Source organism: Gouania willdenowi, chromosome 1 (assembly GCF_900634775.1).
Source record: "Gouania willdenowi chromosome 1, fGouWil2.1, whole genome shotgun sequence".
Classification (NCBI taxonomy): domain Eukaryota; kingdom Metazoa; phylum Chordata; class Actinopteri; order Blenniiformes; family Gobiesocidae; genus Gouania; species Gouania willdenowi.
This window is the reverse complement of record NC_041044.1, coordinates 9,412,248-9,431,720: the sequence shown is the minus strand read 5'-3', so window position 1 is coordinate 9,431,720 and position 19,473 is coordinate 9,412,248. Positions and strand designations below refer to the sequence as shown.

Here is a 19,473-nt window from a genome sequence, read left to right as displayed (position 1 = left end):
GCAGCCTGGACCAGAGAACACACGCAGGAGAGAGGTACGTAACTGCAGGTGCTCAAAAAAGCCCCTAAGTTCAGACGGGAGAATAGACTCCTAAATGAATGTGGTCCAAAGTAATGCAATCAATAACTGGACATTTCCCCAAGGTGGAAAAACATTGATCTAGAAGCCTCGATTAATAATCAAATCACAGTCCCTATAATAATTTTCAAATCATAAGGTGCCTAAAGAAACCCACCCCGAGGGGTGGGCGATATGGTAAAAATATATCATGATTTTTTATTTGTAAAATCACAATCACAATTTTATTCATTCAAATCATTTAGACTTTTAAAGTTATTTACTAATAAAACAAACCAATTCACCTACTTAAAACGATTGCCCTAAATGGAAAAAAGAAATAAAAGATAACTTAAGACAAGGTAATTTTCAAACAATTTTAATAATGTATGTAAGCAATTTATCAAACTGGTAGTGAGGACAATTAACATCAAAGAAAAAGGCTGATAAGTCGTTTTACTTTGTTTAACTAAAGTGGTGTAGCATGAGCAAGACTAGTGATTTCCATTTATTTTTCAGGTAACACTCATGTTAATAAAATCCTACTTTAAGCAGTGTTTGAACGCCTCATTTCACACAGTTTGGACAATCATATCCTTTACAAGGTAAAACATTAGTGCTTTGGTTACATTAGGCCTGAGTGATATGGACCAACATTCATGGAGTTGGCAGAGAAAAAAACCTTTGGAGATTTTTGGTTCATATTACCCAGCACTACTTTCAGTGTATGTAGTCCTAAAGAAAAACATAGTGTGAGGTAATTTTGTCAAATCAACTCTAAAAAATGATGAAAAGCTATACTATATACCTGTAAGCTTTGCACAACGGTGTTTCTGAGGTCAAACAAGTTGGCTGTGTGGCTATGATGTTGCTTCATTAGTTTCTACCCCCACCCTCACCCTCCCCAGCCTTAATGCTTCAGCAGCATGGCAGAGAGCTGGGCCAGGTTTTCACTGAGGGGAAATCAAAGGAATCTCACCTAGCAAGCTTGATCCTCAGTCAGCCAGTCACGTAGTTTAGACACAAAATCAGAGCAGGCTCTCTGAGACGGGTGTTAGAGGCCTTCCAGAGCCACTGAATGCATAGGGCCCTATAAATTACGTTTAATTTTTTTCTAAATTCCGTGTTTTCCACTTTTTTATTTTATTTTTTTTATAAATATCAATTTTTTTTTCTCCAGAGAATATTCGTTTTGAACTCCTGTGAGGAAACAAAATACTAATAAATAAAAAAGGCATCATTAACCAAAAATGTATGTCAATAATAAAGTAACAATAATTAAATGGTAGATATAAGTTGTAATGACATGGATTACTCTGACTGCTCCTTTTTAATTATTTATGTCTTATGTTACTGAATCTGAGCAGGTTTATTTTTCAATTAAGTTAAATTAACCTCATTTAAATTATCCTGACGGCATTCCAGACCGTAATAATGATTAACCAAAAATAAATCAGTTATTTCACCATTAGAAGCCAGAATATTTGACAGTATTAGAAGTTATCATTACCCTAAGATGTTTAAGACTCTACAATCCCTGGTATCGATGGTCTCGTCCACAACAACAGAACAACTTTTCTTATGGATCTTCTGTAGCTCTGATGAGATGTTGTTCAAACACTGAGCAGGTGAAGCTGATTAAAGCTAAACACGTTTTCACAAAGCGCTGTTGTGCTACACGGAGCTTTACAGGCAAAGCAAAGTTAAACGGGCACTGGTGGCTCTGTATTTAAGAGTGATGACTTGCGTAGTGTTTTGGCAGTTTAGGCTATGTTCAATGCAGCCAGGACAAGAGGGGGGAGGGCAGTGCACCTAATGAGTGCGGCCCAGAAAACATTTCCCCATCACAAAAAAAAAAACATTCCTTGCCTCGCAGTAACGGCTTTTCATGCCGATTCTGTCCATTTCGGCGTTTAACCGTTTTCATTGGTCGAGTCCGTGATTCCTTCCGCGATTCTGTTAACGCGGATTTTGTAGGTCCCTAAATGCATGAGAATAAGGATACCATTTGCAAAAAGGTTTCATTATTCTACTAATGCCCATATAATGTCAGAAAATATTGGATTTTAATCATATAAATAATAAAATGTACTCAAAGATGTACTCCTAATCCTAAGTAGGGCTGGGCGGTATACCAGTTCATACTGAATACCGATACATAATTTCATTATGATATTAATTTTAATATACCGTACCAGTGTATTTGATTACACAACTTTCAGAACGCTACACTGCGCAACGTTTCAGACCAGACCCTTTTCAACGTTTCATTTCTAAATAGGAAGGTAAACAGTAGCGTTCTGGTCTTAGTTGCGGTGCAAATCATACGTATAAATGGATAAAACAGACACAATTGAAAGCTCTGAAGCTGCATGTGAGCATGTGCCTGCATGCGCATGCCTCTGCTACAGGAGAAAAATGGACACAGAGGCACGGTTAACTTAACATGTCGGCAGTACAGCAGTAATACACAAAAAAAGAGAGCAAAAGATCACAATTTGTAATTCCTATTATGCAGAAATTACGTCCTGATGGAGCTGAAAAAAAAAACGCTACCTTATTCACCATGAGAAACCACCACACCACTGAGTATGCAGCATTTAAAGCTAGAAATCAAGCTAATGCTAAAGCTAAGCTAGCGTGGCAAAGAGCCATTGGGCTGCTGTTACAAACTTGTATTACTACTCGTGTGGAATTGTTCTACAATATTCACTCATCATGACAGTAAAATAGACCATCCTAAGTCAATCTACTGCAGTAATTTATCTCTGAACCAGTAGAAAATGTTGTGAACACCTGATTATGCATGAAAAAAAAAAAAATACCGTCATATACCGTGAAACCGTTAGGAGTAGGGCTGGGCAGTATGACCAAAAATGTATATCACGGTGTTTTTCAAAATTCTAAGTAGGGTTGGGTATCGGTTGGGTTTTATCCGATACCGGTGCCTACTCTGTATTTTTCCAAAGGATTCTGGCGCTTAAACCAGTACTTTAAAAAAAATGAAACCGCATACATTTTGTCAAAATACAATACCCTTTTATTTCAAGGGCCAAATTGAACACAATATTACCTTAATTAATAAATATACAAGCAACATATGGAAATAATATATAAACAAAAACATTTAAATAATTAAAATAAAACAATATTGTATTAAACTATATAATAGTGGAGATGAATATTGTCATCATGATTTCATTTGGCAATAATCATTAATAGCCTCTGTAAAAAAAAAAATAACTATTTCAATATTTTTTTTTAAAGCTATAGGGAGCCATTGCAAAAGAGTCAAAGAGCCACATTAGGCCCCAGAGACGCATCCGGCATGAATGCACCTTTAAGGTAACTGCAGTCATCAACCAAGTTGGTACAGGAGGGCGCGTGAACACTTCATACCAGAGTAACTGATACTGTGACATGGTTATTTACCAAATTTACTTCATGTGACTGTTTATTGCCAGTAGAAGATGGATGCCTGACCAAAGCCCAACATCACAGCAAACAGTCAATTACTTTGTCAAACTTAAATAAAAAAAATGGCGACAAACAGTGTTCGCCTCTCCAAGTCGTCGTGAACACAGATCAGCGTCATTTGACGTCAAGTCTTCAGGACTGTGTCGGAAATTTGGGCCAAGAATTGCTATAAAAAATTAGCTCACATTTACACGTGAATGTGCTCAGTCTGCATCGCATTTTAAAAAAACGGAGCCATGACTCATTGAGTTAATATACCATTTAGAAAAAAAAATTATTGAGATATTAATATTGGTCCATATCATCCAGGCCTCATGTAATAAAAGCAGTAACATTTAATCTTGTAAAAGATATGATAGTCCAAACTGTGTGAAATGAGAAGTTCATAAGACTGCTTAAAGTAGAATTTTATTAATATGAGTGTATTACCTCAAAAACAAATGAAAATCACTAGTCTGATATGCTATCTTGTTATGTAGCAAGTGTTGCTAATGCTACACCACTTTAGTTAAACAAAGTAAAAACACTGTGACTAAAAGAACTTGTCAGCTTTTTTGTTTGATGTTACTTGTACTTGAAACCACATTGATACTGTAAATTGCTTATATAAATCTTTTTTTTTTAAGTACCCTATCTTAAATGATCTTTTATCTCTTTTTTCCATTTAGGGGAAGGAAAAGGAATTAAAAGGCTTAAAATGAATGTTTCCTTTTTCACAAATCCTGCCCTATTCTCCTTTAAGTGTCTAACGGCACATTAGAATTCTGCTTCATTTAAAGGGCCTATATCATGCAGGGCTCTACACTAACTTCTTCAGTGGTGGCACCATTACAGAATGTGGTCGCACCCTTTTTTTTAATTAATTTTTTTATGGTATGTACAGCATAGCCAAACAAAAACCAACAGGCATAGACCTTTGATCGCATTCATAAACTATAAATGCAGCACAGACTAATGAGGCCAGAAATAGTTTACTATGAGGAAGTCAAATGCTTTTCTGGGCAAAGGAACACAATGAGTAAAAGATCATCATTTTGGACTGTGTGCAAGCACTGAGAGCACTAAGAAAGCCTTATTTATGAAACCTGAGAAAGACAAAATGACACAATGTCTTTGTTCAGCCTGTTTAAATATATAGCAGTAATTGTGCTTAATAAAATAACATTTTAAAACAAAAAATGTGAACATAGGCATTAAATCTCAAAAGGCTGCAACTGTTTAAAGGTCTTCCTCTCAGTCTCCTCTGGGTTTCCACATTTCACATGGAGCATGTTTACATGCTGGTTAGATGCTCTACAGGTGTCAGTGTTCCTAATACGGTGGGTTTAGATGGCAGATCAATTGCAGCAGTGGTTGTTACACTTGTCGCTGTGACCAGACAAATTTCTGTGCCAAAGGGCCTTTAATACAACTCGTGTTATTTTAGTAGGATAGCAGTAGATATTGAAACAAATGGTCTACCACCAATACTCACACCTGTCGTTGAACTGTAAAGTGTTGTCTTACAAAACATTTTATTGCGCGCTAAAAACAGCAGGAACCTCAACCATTTTCAAACAGCTTTTATTAAATCTTGCATATGCACAGCGGTTTAGATTACTCATTTGCTGGCTGCTCTTTTCAGTCTTGTATGTCACTGCCACACTTTTCTTCAGTGGAAAGTGTGGTGGTTGTGCCTGGATTCAGTTTTACTGGTTATAATTTGTGAACTCATTTGGATTGGGGTTTGCCACAGACAGCAAACAGAGTGAGGAAGAGGAGCAGGAAACAGAAAGAGGACCAGAGAGTGAGAGGGCATTGCAGTGAAGCTACCGGTAGTTAATGACAATGATAAGAATAATCAAGTAATTTTTTTTAATGTTTCCTGGCATTTAAGCTAGGGTTGTTGCTCCGGTTAAAGAGGTGACTGATTACACTGTAGCAAATGTGTTTCAACACAGACAATAGTAGTTTAAGAAGTTACTTGGGCCATATTGGCTTCAAGGACAGTATTTAGAGCTTATTACACAGCATTTGTGTTTATTATTGAATGAATGATTTGAAAAGAGCTTTAAAAAAATAGAAAAGCAATACATTTGTCAGGAATCCAGTAAGATTTGTAATTAGGCCTGTGCTGATAATCGATAAATCAATTAACCAGACGGTAAATGAAAATGAACTCGGTAAGTTTGCCGGCCTCGATATATTGCCATATGCATGCGTATTTGGCGGCACGCCTGTCGACTGCAGAGGCTAGTGTTAGCAACGAATAAAAGACAGCAAATACCTCAGTCAGTTCGAATAATTTCTCAGGGAACCTGCAGCGTAATTAGTCCAGTAGATGAGGCAACTCTGGACCTACGTAGCTTCGGATTGCTACGCCGGCTACACCCAGTGTCCTGTGAAGCAGCGGTGCCTCGCACCAGTGGTGTCCGCCAGCGGAGGAGACGTAAGCAGTGGGATCGGAAGCAGAAGCGGGGATGCCGAGCGGGGCTAGCAACCAAGCTAAGTCTAAGTATTTTGTTTTTCTCGTCTTTCGCCTCCAAACAGGCTGGATGATAAAGGGGGTTCAGGACCTCAGGACCTGAGCATGTTTGTTCCATAGCGGAATGAATGAAGTAAATTAGAAACTATTTGGTCCATTCTGTATGGTTTAAGACTGCATGAAAACGGCACAAAAATGAGAGGGGGGGGGGAGGCGGGGCCGCTAGGAGTTTTGTTTACAAAGGTTGTAACTGGATTAGAAGTGTTACCTGTTAAGGAATGTACAACTATATACCTCTGTGCCTCAATGTGTCATATTTATTGCAAGTGCAATTTTGTTTTTGAAAGAGACTCAATAAAGCATTTTATTTATGTCTTTGGTTGTGTGTGGTTTTGCATTTGATGTGTTTTTTTTTCTTAACAGAGACAGGCCCTGTTTTATCTGTTTAAAATATTTAAAAGTTCTTGACATTCCAATTACAATAGTAAAAATGACTAATGAGAAATACAAGTTGAGTGCATTTGAAAGGGTCTACTTGCATTATTATGATACGTTATCATTACATTAGTGGTTAATTTGGTCTAAAAAAAAGGATGACAATAATATCCTTTATCGGCAATAATTTGTGGGACAATATATCGTACAGCAGAATCTGTATCAGCCCAGGCCTAACTGTAATTAGATTTATGAACACCTTCCACTAAGAGTGAGACAATATGCTTTTGTCTCGATTTGTTTTTAATCACAATACTTGGGTAACCATTCCATTTATATTGAGATTCTGATTTATTACATTAAGTATTGCGATTTGATAGTAATGATTATCACAATTTTATTTTACTTATCCAAAAACAAAAATAGGAGTGAAGTTTAATATATTTAACTTGTTAATATATATAAAAAAAGTAAAGACCATCAACAAGAATATTTTGAAAATAAACAACTTCCCTGCACAAGTGCATAGCAGCCAATTTGTACGGGCACGCACAACTCACAACCAAGCGCTGCCGTTTGGACCTACCCAGCTATAAATGGAGTATTACTCTGATAAGAAGGAAAACACGTCCCTGCAACCGTGAGTCCTATATTACAGCTTGTTGTTGTGAATGATTGTAATGCTACAGGACCTGAGACGGACATATTAATGTTGTGCATACCTGTGGAAAAAAGGCAGATTATGAGCATACGCATTGACGTTACATGAAATCAAGCCTGTGATGACGATGGGAATATTTAAAGTCAGTGATACAAACTGTCTAAAATCAACCTGAATTATTTACTCAAATGATCAAATATTGGAAAACAATCTGCATGTTTTTATCCCTTTTTAACACTCAGTGTTAATGCACGCAAAGCCACTAACACTAACACTGGATTTCCACTGGATTGCGTAACTGCTCTGTAACGTCTCCGCTGCATAACTGCTACGTGCTCCACTGTCCGTCAATCCCCACCGCCTCCGTCTGTGATGCGTAACTGTAGCGCAAGGACTCAAGCGACGTTGCTGATTCACACGTAATATATATCAAGTTGTAGTCAATACAAAGGGAACCACAAAGCCATACAATCCACTTGGCCCTGCCCTGTACAGAAAAGAAAGAATACTTGATTTATATTTTATCACTTTGCCAGTCCTTTGTTTTAAAATGAATCAAAAATGTACCTAAGCATTTCCATTTATCTTTTGTTTCAGAGGTAACCTAACCAACTGTGTATTAAAAGAGTCATTTATGAGTTTTATTTTACTTATTTTTTACCAAGTTTTATTGTCTTTATTGTTAGTTAACATATATCCTAAACAACCTCAAGATAAATTTAAAGGCTGGTAGTAAAACAGAGCCATTAATTGTACAATTTATTATCCAATTAATCGTTTCAATAATCAATGAGTAGTTGACTATTAAAATAGTCATTACTTGAAGCACTAGTCTGCATTAACCCAAATCCTATAAGTTATCTGATTGTTGATACACCAGAGGCTGGAAAAGCTTCAATGATTGGCAACATTTTTCTTCACACAACTTTTTGTTTTCCATCCGGTGTTTTTTAAAAGCTAAAATGAACGCCCACGAAGCACAGCAATGACTTCTTCTCGGGTTTTCCCGTTTCTTGTGTTGTGGTCTGTGCATCAGTATTATGGGTATATCAGAATGAGAAAAGGTTCCACGCCGTTTGGCCAACACAAGAAACAAGCGTGCACAGCTGACGTGATTTGCATTACGCTTTACACCGATCTGATATGAGCAAATGGCAAAAATGTCTCTCGGTTCGAGTGAAGTTCCTGAGTGCCGGACTTCTTCCCCAGTAGGGCTAGGTGATTTTGCCTAAAAAAAAATCTCTGATTTTTTAAAGAAAAATTTGAGTTTCAATTTTTTTTTTTACTGCACTTAAAAATGACTGCAAACATCAGATATATTGTCAAATGCGCTACTTTATTGCTGTGATTTCCTCAAGTTAAAATGCATAAAACAATCCCAAAATAGAAAGCAAATGAGGCTCTGTCATTCAACACTTTCAAGCGTTAACCCAGGTTTAAGCAAAAGTGCAACAGCAACTTCACAGTAGCTTAAATTTTCTGATTAAGAAATCAGATAACTACATATTTTATAACATCACAATTAAAAAAAATAATAAACTCTTCTCTTAGCATCCCAGCATAGTGCGAATAAAAAATTAAACACGCCTGTCGCACACATATAGCCTACTCAAAGGGTAAACACATGCAAACAAAGACTGCGGTGGAAAAAATTAAAAATAAATTGAAAAAATTAAAACTTTTTTAAACTCTAATTTGTAAAATAAAAATTGTTTTATCTACAAATTCGATAAATCGATTAAATTGCTTTTTTGCCCAACCCTATTCCCCAGTCTACTGGCTCTGAAAACGGGGCCAGTGTCTGCTGTTAGCGTGTGTGTGTGTTTGTATGTGTGCGCTTATTAAAATGGGGAGTCTGAGAGTGGAGTGCTTTCATACCGGACATTTGCTCGTTTCAGGGAGGTGGTAGACACAGAAGCGTGCGTGTGTGTCCGTGCGCCCCATCTTTGCTGTATACCTGGAGTCTAACTTCACTCTGGGGGCTGAAGCTATCCTCAGCTTCAGGATTAACTCCCTCGCTTCACAGCAGTCATTCAGTATGACATGGGACTCTGGTTTAATTCAACAGCTGCAATGTTTATTTTGCCAATCATTCAAAACGACATACAGCTTATGATCAATCTGCTTCGGTCACAGACGCTCCCTCACTCCCCACATGATCGAGCGACTACGGAATTTATTTGCAGTTAAAGGGCCACGCACACACACACCGACAATGTTCATGTCCTGCATGGAAATTCCCCTCTTCCACTCCCAGTCACAACGCCGCGTGTAGGTCCCAAAACATGGTACAGGTAGTACCAAAGGAATTTGGTCAGTACCTAAAAAAACCAACCTGAATTCATATGATTGGATTGGTGATCGTTTTTTTAAACTCACTGATCTGTGATCAAAAAATCCTGATTGTGTGAAGCCTAATTTGCATATGTATCTGAACCCAGCGCAAGAAGTTGAAATGGAGCACAATGAAAAGTTCGCTCTCGTGTGATTTATGTTTCAGTCACGTCAACGCCGAAGCTACATGTGGCCCTGTGCATCGACACGGACTCCTACACCACAGCCTGACACGTGACTCCAAAAAATATAAACACGCATCTACAGCATAAAGTCGACTTTAGTCTGTCAACCAGCACACGATTCCACGAGATCCTCTGAATTTCACTGCTTGATCGTTATAAAGATCAATACTTGGATGTAATGTTATAGGAGCGCAAACAAGAAATGATTCGCGCCACAATGGAGGTGAACACACATGGAGACAAAAGTGCACGGGAGACGGAAAGCTGAGCAGACAGTGAAATACTGTCAGAAACAAACATTTGCACAAATTAGGAATGCCCTGTCTGTTTACGATTGTTGCCATTTGCACTTAAGTCTCTGTTTACATTTATATTTGCAGAACTGTCACCCTCTGTGGAAAAATGTGTTCACTGTTACGAATGAAATTGTAACAATGCATTTTTGAATTCATTACCGTGTGCACATTTGTTATGCAGAAAGGGACATTATTATTATACTGTGATATTTTAAGGTTTTGCCTCTGAAAAAAGAAAGGGTTTGCTTTAGAAAAAAAGAAACCGGTATGCCAGATGTATACCATGATATGGATGAAAAAAAAAAAAAAATATATATATATATATATAGGCTATATTGCCCAGCTCTAATTGTCACACAAGAAAATCGTGATAGTGATTTGATTTCCTCCGCACATTTATCTTCCACCACAGTAGATGTAACTTTGCTAAGGAATAATTAGATGCAAGATGTCAGTGTTAAGATTGTACAAAAGCAACAGAGATGTGCAGCAACGTTGGACAGATGTCACTGCTCTCTGACATACAAACTACTGACTGAAAGCATGAAATTGCTAGACCATCATCGTTACAGGAAATCCAGCTTCATCCAGATGACAGTATATTATATATATATATATATATATACATATATAGAGGGTTTTCACCGCCGTCACTTTCTAGGCAGTAACCCGGATCCGAGGCCATGTTGGAGGTAAGCAGATGTTGACACTACATGTTGGAGGCCCACAGAGGTGTGCTCTGTGATGAATAAATTACAGAAAAGCTCCTCAAAATGCATTATAGATGCAAAGGCATACAGGGAAGGACTTGGTCCACAGGAAAGGGCACGATATTTGGAAAAAAATACGGTTTATTGGTGGTACAGATCCATACGAGTCGGCTCCCTCGTCTTGGATCAATGACAACCCAGAGAGTCTTCAGTCTATTATGTTTCCTGGATTTCACCAAGCCCATACACAGCGGAAGACCTTAAATCTTATAGAAGTTTGGAGGTCAGCTGCGGCTTCAGAGGCTCACGTTAGCAACGGATACTGTATATATCGGCAGATAACTCAGTCAGTTCTAATAATTTCACCGTGAACCTGCAACGTAGTTACTCTGAAATAGTATACAACCGCAAGGCAATCTTAGATTTAGGTAAATCGAACAGTTATAGTCCATTAGATGTGACTACTCAGTACATCGAGCCTCAGATTGCTACGCCTGCTACATCCAGCGGCCTGCGAAGCAGCATAGCCTCGTACCAGCGGTGTCCGCCAGCAAAGGAAATGTAAGCGGTGTGATGAGGAGCAGGGCTAGCAACCAAGCTAAAAGCTAATCCTCAGAGAACACCTCTTCCTTCCATCCTGAAGACGGGAGATGAGAGCGGCAGTGTTTGCATATATGCCAATAATAACTGGTGCAACAACGGTGAGTCTCATGTCACTTCTCTCCTGATGTAGAACTACTGACTATAAAATGCAGACATTGTTCTCCCTGATCTGTTATAACTTTTGGCAGTCTATAAAACTCCATGTTTTTCATGGTCTGACTGATTAGTACAGCCAAAAACAAGGCAATAGTTCACCATTTCATCTCAAAATCCAGGATTTGCTCGTTTGTATGCTGTTTGTAAACCTGCTGCTTATCTCCAAAATGGCGACTTCTGGGTTGATGACGTGCCGTGAAAACCCTCTATATACACATCATATATATTGGCCCTCAGTGGACAGAGAGTAGGTTGGTTTTTGATTACTTAAATTCAGTCTTTCAATCTTAATCATGTTGCTATTATTATACTACTGAAGTTTAAGCCACTTTGATAATCAGGTCAATTCAAGATTCAAAGTGTTTATTGTCATCTGCACAGTAAAGAAACATGTTTCCCTGCACAATGAAATTCCTACTTTGCTCACCACACTGGATGCCACAAAAAACCAAAAAAAAAAAAACAAAAAAACTAATTTGAAACAAAGAACATAAAAGAAACAAATGAAGAGAAAAGTATAAAAAAATAATAATTGTGCTGCAGATAATCTAACATCCGGTCTCCATTCAAATGCACACACTTCACATCTCACCTGCCCATGACAAAGAATGCTGCTATTTAATCTAAAAACAGAGTACCGTATTTTTCGGACTATAAGGCGCACTATCAGTGAATGGGTCTGACTGGGTCTATTTTCATACATAAGGCGCACCGGTTTGTTGTTGTTATTATTATTATTATTATTAAGAGGTATTAAGCGAAACAAAATAGTAACATAAGTCAAACTTTATTCAACTCCAACAATAACTCTCAACATTGTTCAGGTTTAACACAAAATACAGAACAATACACTCACTTTTTCAGTTCAGTATGTTGAAGCACAGTACTGGTATATATCACTCCACAAGGCACCTGACTACGTTAGCCCTAAAGTGCCAAAAATCCATCAAGAGGTGCAGCTTCATAGTTTACCAAAGTTGTACTAAAACATTTTGACATATTAATTTCATATATAAGGCGTACCTGATTATAAGGCGCACTGTCAATTTTTGAGAAAAGTAAGGGATTTTAAGTGCGCCTTATATTCCGAAAAATACAGTAAATTAAAACGTACTCAAAGAAGTCGGACCCCCATCACACCATAGCAATAGTCACCTAAACGTTAGAGTCAAGATATTGATCCCGATCACTTGGTTTATCCCATTTTGGATATTTCCTGAAAATGCCATCCTAATCCATCCATTAGTTATTGAGTTAAACTGTTCACAGACAAATAAACACCAGCCACAACAGAAGCTCCTGGGCTGAGATCGTTCATAAAAACATTGGCTGACCTTAATACAGAAAAGCTTGGTGTCATTTTATTAAATCACCTTCTCAGTCTTTGAAACTCAAACTATGAATGAACTCAAAATATGGCAGGTTTAACGAGATGTTGAAACGTGTCCCCACAAATTTGACAAGCACATCCAACATCTACAAATATTTTAATACATTTATAAATATACTGAGTATAGAAAGGGTTGCATTTTCTCTTTCCATTGATTAAAATTAAGCTTGAAGCGATCCAGTTTACCCAATGGTAATTTTCTGTGTAATTTCAGGGTTTAGACAGACATTGGTTACACCAGATTATGACTGGAACCAGTTAGACTACCTTGCTATGTAGACTCTGTGCCACAGGCCATCAATCTTTAAATGGTATTTAGAACCTATTGAATAGTCATGATAAAAGTTCTGAGTTCTGTCAACGCTGACATATGGAGAACTCACAGGGCTTCAGTAGAACATTACTGAGCTGAGTGAAGTCAGTAAACTGAGGAGGTCTGTGAGGCCTGTGCAGGTCTGACAGCCGCTCCCAGGTACACACACTCCTACCTGACATTAGTCAAAGTTAGCCTCCGTGTGCGAGGAATTCACTCACCCTGGGGCAAACTGGTCGTTTCTTGATCTCGTCTTCCCACACAACATGAATAAAATGGGACGCAGAGGCAGTCCGGGTCGGAAGAGTTTCTTGGACGTAGGTTACAGTGCTGGTGAAAGCAGAGGTGTAACTCCGCAGGTTAGCAGGCTAACGCTGGTTAGCTTTGGTCTCTGTTAGCGTCTTAGCATTGAGCTGTTTACTTTCCAGCTGTCAGTGTCAGCGCAGTCAAATGCCGACAAACTCCGTCTCAAAGGCTCCAGGAAACAACAATAACAGGACAGTAGCCTCCCGATATCGTTTAAGACACAGTCAACAGTTTTATGACGCTAAGGAAAAGTTTGGCTGCACAGCCGAGCTGGCAGCAGAGCCATCCTCCGCTGAGTCGGGCTGCGTTTTATCGCTCCTGTTCGGACGGAAACCCGGAAACCGCACACTGACACAAAATGGAGGCGCTGCGTTTGTAGGCCTGTCGTAAATCTAAGATTCAACCTACAAGACCGAGACCACAATAGTGAGATACAAATAGTCCCTTTCTGCACTATATAAATAACTGCACACTATTATTTAGAATGTTGGTATTTAAAAAAAAACAAAGCTTGAAATTCATGTTAATATTAGTATTGGTTTTGAAGTCCATGTTAATGAAACAATGGGGGAAAATATACAAGGGAAGCTGGTTTGTTTTATTAATGCTGCAAAGTGTAAACACTTCAAAAATATTCAAAATTAAATTTATTACCATTAATTTTCAGGAGAATTAAAAAAAAATTGAACTGCTTTGTTATACATGAAAAGTACTTTCTAAGTAAAGTTTGATTGATTAAATAAAAGGCACTGTGCTTCACAAATAGATTCTTGTTTGAAATGCTTTTAATTATGCAAAAGATTTAAACACATGGTGCAGACATTCCATCCACAAAACGAATAAATAACCTATAATAACAATACATTTTGTATTGGGTGTTCAATGTTTCTTAAAAAACACTAAACGTTAAAAATAAAGCGGACAGCAGAAAAAAGTATTTTCCAATTCTGGATCATTTAAATCCAGATGCAATGCCTTTAACAACTACTCCATTGATTTCTGCATAGTAAAATTCAGCCTCGGGAACACATCGGTTGGATTTAAATTAATTATATTCTTAATCTTGTTAAAAAGTCAGGGGAAAAAAACTTGAGAGCTAAAGCCGCACGCATGCGCAGTGGGGTTATACATCACGTCAACGAGCTTCCGTAAAAATGGCGGCGCGCTGTGGGTCCTCCGGTCTATGGAGGACATGCAGGGTTATAAACAGACTGATCCTCGGTTCTGTCCGCACACAGAGCTCCGTTAGCGGGGAGCTGGTTCCACAGACCTCACTGTCCAGACCGCCGTGGTCCGATCAGGTCAGCCACTTCTCTGAGGCGGAGGAACAGAAACGACACTCCGTAGTGGTTCGTACCGTCAACCAGCTCCTCCAGGACCGAGACTACGGACGACTGTTTGTTGTGGTGCACTTTGCCGGCCGCCAGTGGAAGGTCACGGACCAAGATCTGATCCTGTTTGAGAACCACGTGCAGGCGGAGTGTGGAGACCGGATCCGGCTGGAGAAGGTGCTGTTGGTCGGGGCGGAGAACTTCACGTTGGTCGGCAGGCCTCTGCTGGGGAAGGATCTGGTCCGTGTGGAAGCCACCGTCATCGAAAAGACCGAGTCCTGGCCCAAAGTGCACATGGAGTTCCACAAGAGGCGCAGCTTCCATCGCAAGAAGATCCTCATCCAGCCACAGACCGTGCTGAGGATCAACAGCATCGATCTGGCCCCCAGACTCACATGATGGAGATGTGGACCCTCTCACTCACGTGCATTTGTGTAACTCTGAACACACGCACACACAAACGTGTAGTATTCCGTGTATGTGCACCGAAGAAAACCTAAAGTGGACAACTTTGATGTTGGTGATTGTTCTACAGTCACCTGAAGTGATCAACCAGCTTTATTAAAATGTGTGTTTCCAGATACAATCTGAGGCTCTCTTTTGCTTGCTGTCTCCAAATTGATTGGGTTCATTAAATTGAATGAGATGGTCTGTTTTTCATGAAGTGGTTAAGTAGTGAATTTGCTCAACCGTTATAGGGCTGGGCAATATGGACAGAATTCATAGCTTGATATTTTCTTCTCAAAATGGCGATATATGATTAAAAAAAAAATCTCAATATTTTTGACTCAAGGCATTACCAGAAAGACAATTCTGGTTCAAATTTGCTCATGCAAAATGCCAGACGAGCACATTTATTAGCAAACAGCTGCACAATATGTGTCACTTTAGTCTTTATCTCTTTTAAGGGACAGCACGTGTGAGTGAGCTTGTTTCGAGGAAGGTCTGGGTTAGGATGCACTCAACAATCCAACTGCTTTTCACGCTGTTGTGAGAAGTAGTATAGGAGCGACTCCTAAAATGAGTATTTCAATACAAAATAGGCTATAAAATAAAAAAAAATATCATAGACAAAGATATTGCAATTTTCGATATTGCCAGAATAGAAATCTGGATATGTTAGTACCCAAGCCTAGATGAAAGCATTTGTGTTATGTTCATAGCAGAGTTTTTATGACCACAGCAGTTAACGTGTGTGTGTCTGACAGTTGTTTACTCCCTGACTACCTGGTATCCTGCCCATGGGGTACCCTAACCCTGCCCTCAGGCTTAAGATTCTCAACGGTTAGTGAATAGAAAAATGATTTAAACCAGCATGTAAACAAACATCTGTACATATATTAGCAGCTGTTCCAATGGGATTGTTAAGGTTCATAAACAGTTTGAGTCTCTGGTTGCTAAACTTCCCCAGTAGAAGCATAAAACCAGCAAAAGGTGTGTTATATTTTCCATCACCTCACATGTTAAAATAGTTGTTATCCAGGGGCCACAACTTTATATCACGCTAAATACAAGTAACCTCAAGACACTCATCACAAAATATAAATGTATGGTTTACAACAATAATAAAAAAAAATAAAAAAATTCCACATGAACAAGCATCAGAGATAATGAAGAAGAAAAAACCTCCATCAGAACCAGACTGGGAGCTGTGTGGCCCAATTGGTTTTCTGGACAGACAAACTGTAGGAGCTCACATTGACAACACTTCAGTTTGGGGTTGTACTCGTTAACAGCTGCACACAGCAGTCATTAGTTAGAAAGGGGTCCAGTTTAATCACGACTCTCGTCAACCTGATCTTCATGTTTCACAGCAAAAATTGACCACTGTTCAAACTGGCTCCTATCCATGAATGTAAATTATAAATTAATTCACAGCCTTTTGCTGTGACAAACACATTCAAGAAATACAAACATATAATGTGTATGTTCTCTGTGTGTTTTATTATTAGTGTATTAATAGTGATCGATCTGTGATCTCAGCCTGTTAAGTGGCTCCTATGATGCTAAAGGTCACCAACCCTGGGTTAGGGTTATGGTTTGGTAGACAGTGTAGGGACAAAGAAGCTGGGCTAGGTGTAGTCCTCACACCCCACCCCCAGACTTGCCCAAGTGGGGGAAGATGGAACCAGGAGGAGAAAGGAATGAAAGAACTGAGCTGGTCTGATGAACTACGACCGGGCCTGCGGAATGTCTCCGCGTCAAATAGCACGTACCATGTTCCCAAGAATTCAGTGAAATGACTCGTTTCCACCAAGTAAAACAAATGAAATTGTGCGACGTAAAATGGTCATCTTTGTTGAATTACCTTTGAAACAATATATCACACAACTATGTTCTGATAGATTTAGAAATTACCCTTTCAAAAAGTCTCAGAGAGGCTCTTGACATCTGCTCTTAGAATATTCATGTAAAATTACAGCTCGATTCAACGAGCATTAACGGAGGAGTAGTCATCTGAAAAATGGGCCCCCCGGGGGGCCCCTGGCGCCCCCGTAGCACATACAGAGTAATAGGCCCCATTCATATATTGGTATGTGTCAATGATTCGGTACCACCAACTGTTGCAATATTTGACTTATAAATAAATGAGAAAACAACTTTAATGGGAATTGCCTAAAAAAGGGGGGTGGGCCCCTAATTGAATTGTGCGGGGCATAATCGTAATCTAAGTTGAGTTACCTTTGAAACGATATATCACACGACGATGTGACCATACCAGCCTGTCATTGCCCAATCCCGTTAGATCTCGGAGGCTAAGCAGGTCTGGGCCTGGTTAGTAGGTGGATGGGAGACCACTGAGAATTCCAGTCACCCCAGTGGTATCAGGCACTGCACCCACATTGCCTAGTATGAATAGTGTGTGAGTGAGTGTTGGTGATGGTTGGAGGGGCTTATGGCGCACTATAGCGCCCTCGCTCCTGTCAGTCTCCCCAATAGTAGCTTACCACCACTAAGTGTGGAGTGAAAGAATAATGCCTTAATTCTGTAAAGTGACTTTGAGTGTCTATGAAAAAGCACTATATAAAATTGATGTTCCCATAAATTAGGAAATTACCGGAAATAATGTTTGTAATGTTTGACTCGCAAATAAATGAGAAATCGACAATAGTTATTTTATTTTTTTTCAAGGGGCCCCCCTGGGCCCCAAATCAAAAATCAGGCTCCGAGCGTCGATGCGTACACATCCATAGATTATACCTACCAAATTTCAGCCCAATCCGTTCATGAGTAACAGAGGAGCAATTTTGACTCGTGTACACAACAACAAGAACAACAAAGTGAGAGGCGTTTTGAGTCCAGTAGCCCGGCCTCATAAGTAGGTTTTTATTTCATCCTTAAAGGGTGGATAGAATACCATACTGCAGTAGAGACTGGGCTCCTGATAGCTGCACACTCTGTCCACATTTAACTTTTAGCTACAATAGGAACTTTCAGTAAACCGGCAAACTAAGAGCAAAGTGTTACCTGGACAATCGCGCACTAATAGGTCTAAAATGGTTCTTAATCATTAGGAGCTTTGAATGGGATCAGGAGGATGTTAACTTCTATTTTAGATTTTACAGGAAGCCAATGAAGAGAAGGTCATACTAGAGAAATATGCTTTCTGCTGTTAGTAGCTGCACCATTATGATCAACGGGAGACTTTTATTGAGTTACTGGGAAATCCTGACAGTAAAGAGGTACAACAAATAGTCTAGATTCAACAAAGGGTTCGATCAGTTTTTCAGCGACACTCTGAGCAAAGATGGTACGACTTTTAGAGATATTTTAGAAAATCTTCCAACAAGAGTGGACGCTTATAGCTGCAAAAGGAGGACCAGTTCCATATTAAAGTGTATGAATTTTACAACATTGTCATTACATTTTCTATAAAGTATACCTGGTACGAAATTATTTATATTACCTAATAATCATTAGTATTCCTGAAAATTCTGCAAACTCCAAGGAGCCGAATGTGGCCTTTGTTTGACATGTTTTAAATTGTGTCAGTTTTGAGGTGGTTTTTTATCTGCACATCCCAAAGTTGTTGAATCTGATGCAAAATCAGCACCTCAAGGTTGTCCTTAATGAGACAAAAATGTATTCAGACTAACGTTTTTGCAATACACTTGGAACAAGTCAAAGTGACCTCTTTAGAACAGGTTTCATTGCACAAATTATGCATTTTTGTATTTAGTTTTGTTACCTCATTATTTTGTCTCTCTGAAAGCACTTTAATATGATTTTCAAGCATGTTGTATTACTTTACATTCCAAAAATGCGTAATTAAATTAAAATAAATAATCATTTTAAGTAAAATTATATACGATAATTGAACCATTATACTTTCATTTTAATCATGGTTTGTCAATAAAGGTTATTGAGGGTAAAACAAACCAGGTGAGAACTATAACATTTCTTCATGCTGTATGTACTGTTTAAAGGTCTACATGCCTGTGGGGTCTAAAATTACTTATAAGAGGAATTGGCCGTAACATTTTTGAAGACATGTCACAGTAATGGCTTAAATGTCTGCATGGGAAAGAGAGGAAACTGCAGCACAAATGTGAGCTCTTGACTTGAGGAGCAGGGTTTGAATCAACACAGGTCTAGGTTTTTATAAAATGAGTTTGAACGCTCTCTCAACACAAGTCTAGGTTGTCTCCAAATATTGTGGGGTTTTTCAGGTGTCTGTCTGAGATTATGTAGCAAACTGAAATAGTCCCACAGCCTTAATTAGCATACATATCTTCAATCCACAACAGAATAAGC

At 38.8% G+C, this 19,473-nt stretch overlaps 2 protein-coding genes across 3 annotated transcripts in view; one reads left to right on the top strand and one right to left on the bottom strand.

The window, feature by feature from the left end:
* Nucleotides 1-13,720, bottom strand: part of wipf2a (WAS/WASL interacting protein family, member 2a) — a 41,179-nt gene extending 27,459 nt beyond the window's left edge. For both annotated transcript variants that reach the window (XM_028454659.1, XM_028454666.1), the window contains exon 1: nt 13,303-13,720. The gene's annotated coding sequence lies outside the window, so the exon portion shown is untranslated. The remainder of the gene's footprint in view (nt 1-13,302) is intronic.
* Nucleotides 13,721-14,513: 793 nt separating this feature from the next.
* mrpl21 (mitochondrial ribosomal protein L21) lies at nt 14,514-15,304 on the top strand. The gene has a single exon (XM_028452493.1). It carries the CDS (start codon nt 14,542-14,544, stop codon nt 15,115-15,117), a length of 576 nt encoding a protein of 191 aa, XP_028308294.1. The 5' UTR covers nt 14,514-14,541; the 3' UTR covers nt 15,118-15,304.
* The last annotated feature ends 4,169 nt before the right edge of the window (nt 15,305-19,473 follow it).

Excerpts from the sequence above, each read along its gene's own strand:
- mrpl21 (XM_028452493.1), top strand. The coding sequence starts at position 14,542 with ATGGCGGCGCGCTGTGGGTCCTCCGGTCTATGGAGGACATGCAGGGTT.